The sequence below is a fragment of the Lonchura striata genome, chromosome 5 (assembly GCF_050655825.1).
Source record: "Lonchura striata isolate lonStrDom1 chromosome 5, ASM5065582v1, whole genome shotgun sequence".
NCBI classification, from domain to species: Eukaryota; Metazoa; Chordata; class Aves; order Passeriformes; family Estrildidae; genus Lonchura; species Lonchura striata.
In genome coordinates, this window is record NC_140707.1 from 34602501 (window position 1) to 34611683 (window position 9183).

The 9183-nt window shown below is 37.9% G+C and overlaps 1 protein-coding gene across 34 annotated transcripts in view; it reads left to right on the forward strand.

Moving 5' to 3' along the window:
- The window catches only part of CELF1 (CUGBP Elav-like family member 1), a 59284-nt gene that overhangs the window by 39764 nt on the left and 10337 nt on the right, over positions 1-9183 (forward strand). For 27 of the 34 annotated variants that reach the window (XM_021533271.3, XM_031505039.3, XM_085581752.1 and 24 more), the window contains 4 exons: positions 1180-1308; positions 7543-7656; positions 7837-8022; positions 8888-9031. In XM_021533271.3, coding sequence (XP_021388946.1) covers positions 1180-1308; positions 7543-7656; positions 7837-8022; positions 8888-9031 — 573 coding nt within the window. The remainder of the gene's footprint in view (positions 1-1179; positions 1309-7542; positions 7657-7836; positions 8023-8887; positions 9032-9183) is intronic. The other 7 variants (XM_085581745.1, XM_085581756.1, XM_085581755.1 and 4 more) reach the window with 1 other exon arrangement.

Genomic DNA, 9183 nt, shown 5'->3' on the forward strand with positions numbered 1-9183 from the left:
GTAGAAAATAATTCATTTATAATGCATTGTCACATTCTTATGTTGTCTGTTTACTGCTTAGATTACAAAACTGAGGTTTTAATTATTTGGGATGTGTGCTTTGCTCCCAAGGTCTTACTGAGTATCCTAAAGATGAGATACTACCTCTGCTTAGGATGTTCTGATGTTGTTAAATGAAAGGTGATTAATTTAGTTTTGTTTTTAATAATGTTGGGAATAAATATTGGGAATTGTCTGAAGTTAGATGAAGAGAGGAGGAATAACCAAAGGTAGAGACAAAAATGGAAAATAAGGGAAAAGTGAAGGGAGGCAGAATTGGAAGAATGGAGCTAGTCTACCAAAGGATGGTTAAAATGCAGAATTCAGGAGGCGATCCATTTTAATGGATCCTCTGGCAGAAAAAGAGAGCAAAGTACAGTCAGTACTGACCAAATGGTTTCATTCAAAAGTGGTGGCTCAAAATGAAGGTGAGTCAGATGAATAAATTGACCAGTAAAATTCATAAAAACAGGGGTCCTTTCCTCCCCCTGCAGTATTCCTTGCTCCCTACACACAGCATGCCTGAGGTTTCCTGTTTTCCTTTCCAGTATGTTTGACCAGCATGCACATAACGTTGGTTGATCCTGTGTTTTAGAGTTGCCACTTAACAATTGTCTCACAATTGACTGTTGCTTCTTGGCTGCTAGGGGGACCAAACAAAACATGCTGATGGTGGATTGAAGCCATGACTTTGTGGCCTCTGTGGTGTGAGGCTTTTGTGATAGAATTTTGCAGTTACTGCTGTCCACACAGAAAGGGTGTGGAGAGACATGAGAGTGGGAGAAGTTATTGGCCTGGTGTCTAGGCAAGTTCTGTAGCTTGCACATGAGCTCTCAGACCCTGGCTTAACTCCTATTAAGTTTGGATTGGAGAGAACACTGCTTGAAAATTTCTGTCCTTTGGAGTCTCCATCTGGTGTTGGGAGTACCTGGCCTTTTCCAGAACCACATCTATCTGGCCAAAGGAAAATTTTTCAACTATAGCAAGGAGCTGCAAGGTAGCAAAGATCAGTAACTAGTATTAAGCCTGTTGCTTTTGAGCTCCTTCCCATTCATCCCTCGTGATGAGCTGGCTGGATCTGTCACACTTGGGTGATGGTGGCTCTGACAGGAGACACTGGCATTCCTCCCTGTGTTGCAGGACTGAACGCGATGCAGTTACAGAACCTGGCCGCCCTGGCAGCCGCGGCCAGCGCAGCTCAGAACACACCGAGTGGCACCGCTGCGCTCACCTCCTCCAGCAGCCCCCTGAGCGTGCTCACCAGCTCAGGTAAGAGACTGCCCCTGCTGTAGCCTGGCATGGAAGTCCTTTCAGGATAGATGTCACCTCTTTGTCTATCCCTTTTTGGCACTTTCATGTTGATCTGTAATAGAGGAACAGTTTACTAGTGGATTCACTTGCCTCTGTTTAGGATAAGTATCTTTGCCACTAGCAAAAGCTTTTTTACCTGCTGTGTCTCTTCCTCCAAATGATCAGATTAATTTACAGTAAAAAGAATTTTTGAGGTCATCATGAAGCAGAAAACGTAGGTGACCTCCTTCCAGTCATATTATTACAATCTCATCACACATTTGGTTTATGTGTGATTTTAGGCAGGCACTGGTAAATACACCCTGTTCCTCTCAATATGGAAAGAGAAAATGCCTTTATCATGAGATAAAGCGTTCTGTGCATTAGAACAGTACAGCTTATATTCCATATTCCATTAATGAAGACAAGGATAACTTCCTCATAAATGTAGAATAAACAGACACTTAGCATTTCTACTGGAAAGTTGTTGTCTAGAATTTAGTGTATGAGTTACACATAAAAATCAGTATCTTTTGCTTGGCTTTTTTTGTGTTTTGTTTGTTTAAGTTGGGTTTTTTTAACTTTAGGTTAGGTACATCAACCAGAGATACTAGAATGTCCAAGTAGTGTTCTTTTGCTGCCTTATTGTTAAATGTGATCATTAAATGGAACAAGCAAAAAATTAAAAATAAATTCAATTGTGCTTATGGCAGACATACTAGGTTTCTATCACAAATGAGGATCAGTGTTCTGCTCAGTTATTTCTATCATATTTTGAGTTATTACTAAATCTTGGCATGAGAAGGGAGACCCTGTATTTTCAGGGTGTCAGTTTTCCAGCATCTCTGGCTTCTGTCCTACAGAGTTGATATCGTCATCTGTGATTGTGAGAGACCAAAGAGGGTTGGAGGGAAGGGGTTTTAGATTTTGAGTTGCGTAGGAGGACCAAGGAGCCAGGCTAAGAGATTATAAAGAGATTAGAAGGAAAAGCTGTTTGAAAAACCTTCTGTCACATGATTGGGAGTTAAACCATGGGTGCTTTGCACAGTTTTCTACTTAAAAGAAAGAATTAGTCCAAAGAGTGTTCTGTTGCAGGACATTTTTACATAAAAACCTTGTGGTCTGCAATCCTTAAAATACTGAAATTTTTAAGTTTATCTTGACACACAGCTATGTATCCTAATCTACAATTACAAAACAAAAGAAAACAAAAAACTGTGAAGAGTTCAGATTACAGAAGAGCTGCATTCATAACCCACTAATGCTTCTTCATCATAAAGGAAGCATAAAGGTGAAAATATCTAACAGTTTCTCCTATATTTCCTCATGCTTTGTCAGGTTAGAATTTGTTGAGATTGGCATTTAGAGCTAAGATTTCCTTATTGGCTGTCTCATCTGATGACTGCAGCAAGTTTGTTCTCTATTTTGTTGAGGTGGAGAAGGCTGGCAGGTTGTGAATTTCAAATGTCAGATGTACTAGAAAAAGCAGGGACAGCCCCTTCTCAGAAGTGTGCAGTGAAAGGACAAGGGCAATGGATACAAGTTGCAGCCAAGAAAATTCTGATTAGATAGAAAAATAAAATTATTGGCAAGAGTGATCAAGCTCAGGAACAAGGGGCCAGAGAGGCTGTGAAATCGCCGTCATTTCAGAGCCTGAGAATTCAGTTGGAAAGGACATTTTCAAATTCAGAGGTTAGATCAGCTCTGAGCAAACTGTTAGATAAGATAATCTAGAGAGATCCCTTTCAAATGAAGTTATGCTACTATTCATTGATTCTTTGAAATTGGCTTCCCCTCTGTGAATTTTGGCTGTTCCACGGAACTATGCAGGTTTCTTTTTCCTTGATGAGAGACACATTTCAGGACACTGTTCCATTTTTTTATCATGCTCATGGAAGGGCTTGGGGATGGGAAGCAGGCCACTTTCCAGTACTTTCTCTACTGAATTCAAATAACTTTCTGATCATCAGTAATATCCCTAAGTGGTTGTGTGTCAGCAATGCACGTATGGTGGATCATTTGTATTATATCCTATACAGATTTATCAATTGACTCTTCACAAGCCTGTAACATGTAGCAGACACTATTGTATTGCTCTTTAAACCTAATTTCAAATATAATTTTAAATACTAAAAATTAGCTTTGTTCAAAAGAAATAAAAAGTTTTGGAGGGCATGTTGTCTATAAGTAGTCGCTGACATCAAATTCTCAAACAGTTCTGGTGCTTTTTGTTAGAGGTATAAATATGCTTCACTTTTTAGAATTACACTCAAACTGGGATGAGGGGAAGCCTCAGTGTGTACAGACAAATTCAATCCCTTGATACCTCCTGTAATTATACAGCTTTTTGACTCTTGAGTCTTCAAGTAAACTTGAGATTCTACTTTGATTAATATTCACATGTGCATTCACTCTATATATGTTCACATAGAAGGCTCTTGGGCTCCACACAGAAAACATCTATCCCTCCTGAACCACACCCAGACCTTGTAGAAATTCACTATATAGCAGTTCAGTACATGTGTTAGTAAGAGCTTGCCTTGTCTGAAGGACATATGGCAACATCTACTGTGATAACCTCTTAAACCTAACTGCAGATGAGGTGACTAACTCCTTGACTTCTCTCCATCTGTCATCCAAATGTTCACCTGATGCTTATTTGTACATCTCCACTCAAATTGCATAATTGGTGGAAAAATCCAGATAGTCCTTCTGCATAGTTGCCTTCTTGATTTTCTTTCATTTGCACTGATTTAATTTGTATCTGGGGAGTTTGGAAGTCTGCACAGTGCAGCCCATGGGCTTATGGATGGCTATCATGTTGGAAAGGTGGAACTCAGAGATGTTACATACAGTTGTTGGGCTGCCTTCCTACATACTTCAGACAATATTCTTTAGATAGTTCCAAGCACAGTTGTGTATTTTGATGTAGAATGGGATGAAGTAAAACCTTAAACCTTGATGAAGATCAGCTCTCGGAAGTGAGCAGTCTGCTGCTGTTACATAGTCATTGTTGCAGAGACCATGACCATAAATAAACTGCTAGCTTGTGAAAGGAACATCCAAGAAAATACTATAGAAGTATCTCAGGTTAGGAGTGTCTTGTCTGCCATTTTTTTTACTTGAGCACCAATAAGAATTATCTGCTTCAGAGGAAAATAGAATGGTTGCAAACACTGAGGTATGTTTCCATTTCTCTTCCTTCTAAAGGCAACCTCAAAGCTTAGATGATTTTCCTGGCCTTGATGTGTCTCTGGCAAAATTGTTTTCTGAGACAGCAGGGTGTTTCTGGTTTTACTGGAACTAATTCAGGTACAGTTCAGTCAGATTCATCACCTGAATTTAACTTTTCTTCAGGATATTGCTTGGATGTTACATGACTGAATTAGGACAGACTTAGTGCTTTCTCAGTTTACCTACCTCCAAAAGTTGTTACTTGATGTTCTTGTCTGAGTTTCATTATCTTTCTAATAATATATCTTTCAGTGTCTTTCTACAAAGCTGTTCCTTATTACATATTCAAATTTTCTTAAAACCTTCTTAAACCTTTTCAGATACTTCTGTAGTTCGCCTTTTTGACTAGATGTAACTCAGTATATAGATCTAAGAAAACAACCTTAGCAGCAAGAAAAAAATCCCAACAACCCATCAAAAACTGCACAGAAAACAACATTAAGAATTAGGGATAGAGTAAAGAACGTGTATAAAACAATACTGAATTTCCATCCCCATTGCTTTGTTCTCTTCTGATCTAAAATACAACACAAGAAAAACAAGAACAGAAATGATGACTAGACCAGTGGAACTCCTTTGCTATTAGGAATAGTCTGAAAAATAGAAGACTGACATGTAAGAAGGAAAAAACAGACATTAGATATTTCAAGAACAGAATTGCAGGATATCAGGTCAAGTTGTCACCTTATAATTTAAAAATAAAAACGAAATTTTTCTTAGCATAGTGCATGATTAAATTACATAAGTTGTGCCTTAGAACATAGTAGAGTCCAACAGTTTGGTTTTCACATTGCATTGAAATTAATGAATAAAAATTGTAATTTTATTACAAAGATATTGCCTTTGGCTGAAAAAATCCTAGATTCACAGATGGCTCTGTTGGTATATAGGCTATAAATAGGAAGTATTCCTTTGTAATTGCCCTGTATTTCTGCTGTACTGTTACTTATCTGCCTTTTGTCATGATCAGAAATGGGATGCTGTCTTCAATTCCTCTGTACACAGGATAAAGAAAATACAGACAAGTCTTCAGTTCTCTTGGCATTTTCAGTACTAAAGCATTTCTTGTGTTGCCTAAAAAAATTCTGATAAAGGCGGCTAAACTAAAATAACTGTGTAATCAGCTTTTTATAGTGGTTTAACTTAATTTATTTTAAATCACAGCCTTTTAAAGTAGGGAAGATATCCATTTTCTCTCTCACTTTGTTCTTTAGCCTTTTATTCCTTAGTTGCTGCTACTTTATTTGGGATAGGTTTGGAAGGGTTTTTAAATGGTGTTCTCATCTATCAAATGTAGTGTCTTTTTCAATTACAAAGATCAGCAGCGAAACATTGTAGAAACAAGTGGTATTCTACAATCAAGGTAACCATACAATTTCTGAACTCTGGCTTTTATTCAGCAGCTCTGCTAGTTTTTCTACCAGCTTGAGGTTTATACTGTAACTTGTTCCCTGTGTTTTCCCAACATTTAATATTCTACTGATAGTAAGACAGGATGTGTCTCCTTTCCATCAGAGTAAGCATCTTAAAATAGTTTGGGATTTTGTATTTTAGTTTTTGATTTATTAGGACAGTTTGTCTTAACATGTACTAGAGGGGGTTCGTCATTCCATCTGTTATTACAAAAAGTGGTGTGAAGTGCAGCTCTCTGGTTCTCATGCAGCTTTGGTTAGGTACAACTACTTTAGTTAACGGGTTGTTAGGCTGTATTCCATTTAAATAGTTCTAATATCCCACCCCAGCAGAGACTTTGTGCCACAAACATGAAGTGGTAAATATGTAGTGTGTGTGAAACTGCTTGAAAGATGCTAAAAATTCTTTTAAATTTTTTATGGATGTATGCAGCATAATGGAGAATCACAAAAACATGAGGAAAACTGAAAATGTCTCAAATTCAGTTCTTCTCTTACCTCCTTGGTCAAACTGGTAAATTCCTCTTGCAAGCAGATTACAAGATGCCTCTACAGCATCAGTCTTCATTATATTTTAATTTTTAGCTGCCATAAATATTTTCTAGTGCATCTTGTGCAGTAACTATAAATATCTTTGTTAATAGCAATACACATAGCTGGTTTTCTACAGTAGTGTACAAACCTGTTAGAAAAATCACTGCCATATAGTCATAAAAATACTATGCATTTCTTATTTTATCATGTCCATAAATCTTTGTAGTTGACCTCAATGTGAACATCTTTTTCTTTTGACATACCAGCTTTTTTTCCCTCATGATTTTGATGTTGACTTCTGTAGAATTAACTCTACGTGGTGTAGAATTTGATGAACCATGTAAGCTGTTACTGTCCTAGGTACTATATTGGTAGACTTGTCTTACTGAGTCAAAGTAGTTGAAGATGTTGCTGCAATAGAGGACAGACTATTTATTTTTGGATGTAAATTTCAAGACTTTTCTCAATCCTTGCCCCAGCTGTGTCATCAGGATTTTTAATAGAAATTTATTTAATGTGTCGAAATAATCTGGGCATGTGGTGTTCCTGTTCTGGCAGTATGGGAAAACCATATGTTCAGCCTTCTTTAATGTCCCTAGTACCTATGTTGCAAGTCTTTTTCACCTTGAGTGATGTTTCAAGGATATATGTTAATACATAGCAAGTAACTCTTACTTTGGGCAGCAGGAAACAGGGCATCACTGCTGGCTACCTTATGTTGAGAAACAGAGTTTAGCCAACATTTTTATAATGTCTCAATCTTACATGTCTTACACTTACTGATATTATTATTGCTACAAAGAGTAGATGTTATGTTGAAGTAGAATTTTTAAAAATGTAGGAAGGGCTTAGAACATACAAGCAGTATGATAATCAAGTTGTGTGGATTTGGGTTTTTTTTTTTTACATAAAATATCCTGTGTTGCCTGAATCTGTTCCCTACGAGTTTTTTCTACTGGAATAGCTTAATGAAGAAATTGAGTTATCAGAACTAAAAAATATTGGTTGAAGTTTAATTGTTTTATTTTAATAGCAGGTTCCTCACCTAGTTCCAGTAGCAGCTCTTCTGTTAATCCAATGGCTTCTCTTGGAGCTTTGCAGACGCTGGCAGGTGCTACAGCAGGCCTCAATGTTAGCTCTTTAGCAGGTGAGTTATGTGTAGTGGTGGCCTGGGGGAATAGCTGATTCTCATTCCTCAGCCTGTGATATCTCTCTGGGGTGATTTTTTTGCTCTCTGCATTTTGTAGTCATGCAGAGCATTTGAAAGAGTTTTGATCTGACTTGGTGGAAGCATTCAGTCATCTTTTATTTCCTCTTTCTTATACAGGAATGGCAGCCTTAAATGGAGGACTTGGCAGTGGTGGTCTCTCAAATGGGACAGGTAGCACAATGGAAGCCCTCACGCAGGCTTATTCTGGAATCCAGCAATATGCTGCTGCTGCACTGCCCACGCTCTATAACCAGAGTCTCTTAACACAGCAGAGTATTGGTGCAGCAGGAAGTCAAAAAGAAGGTAGGCAGAAAGTTGTAGGAACTATTTGAGATGGGTTTTCAAAAGGGCAAGCTTAGCCCTTGCACCTACTTTACCTGCAGATTTTTTATTTGGTGTCATTTTTTTAAAATCTATGAGTTACTGAATATAAAAAAGGTCTCTGGGATCTTTCTACTACAGGCTGCCCAAAGTAGTTTTTATACAGGATGTTTCTCATGGGGATTGTCTAGTCTTAAGTGCTTCCTTAATTATACTCCTGCATGTTCTCAGAGGGAAGGAGAATATGAGTCTACAGCCTGACAGATCCCACTGTCAGAGAATTCAGATGTGGTTTTGTTAATGTTGTTTTCTGGATCCTTCACCTCTTCCAACAGCTACTTATGCCAGTCTTTTCACTCTTCAGATTCAGGTTAAATTTAATATATGTAAAATAATGTAGAATGTAGGAGTAAGTTTTCAGCAAAATGTAGCATGTTTATAAGATAATCTGTCAGATTACAAGCAATGTGATTATTTGTATTTTTTTGACAATTTACTTAGTTCTGTTGGGACCACAAGTTTTGTATAGCCATTTTTTGTTCAGTCAACACCTAGTATTCAAACTTACTGTTCAGCTGTCATTACAGCAAATATCTGTGAACCAGTTTTGGCACAGTGTGTAAAGTACAAACAAAAGTGTTCAGAAAGAGCTAGAATTATTTTAGTGATCAATCCCAGCAAAGGGTCATGCTCATTTATTCTGGAATCAAGTGCTCTGCAGTAGTGTAAACAGTAGTTTCATTGTTTTATGTAGAAAATTTGTCTTGACTGGCTCTTCCACCTTTTTTGTGCAGTGGGTATGTGGTATCCGTGCTCTTTCTGAATTTATTTTCCTGCTTGTTTAAAGGTCCAGAGGGAGCCAATCTGTTTATCTACCATCTTCCCCAGGAGTTTGGGGATCAGGATCTGCTGCAGATGTTCATGCCATTTGGAAATGTCGTCTCTGCCAAGGTTTTCATTGACAAGCAGACCAATCTAAGCAAGTGTTTTGGTATGTGGATCTATAGCTTCCTTGAAGGGGAAGCAGTGGGGCAGACATTGATCTCTTCTCTCTGGTGATCAATGACAGGACCCGAGATAAAGGCCTGAAGCTGAGTCAGGGGAAGTTTAAGTTAGATATTAGAAAAAGGTTTTTCACCCAGA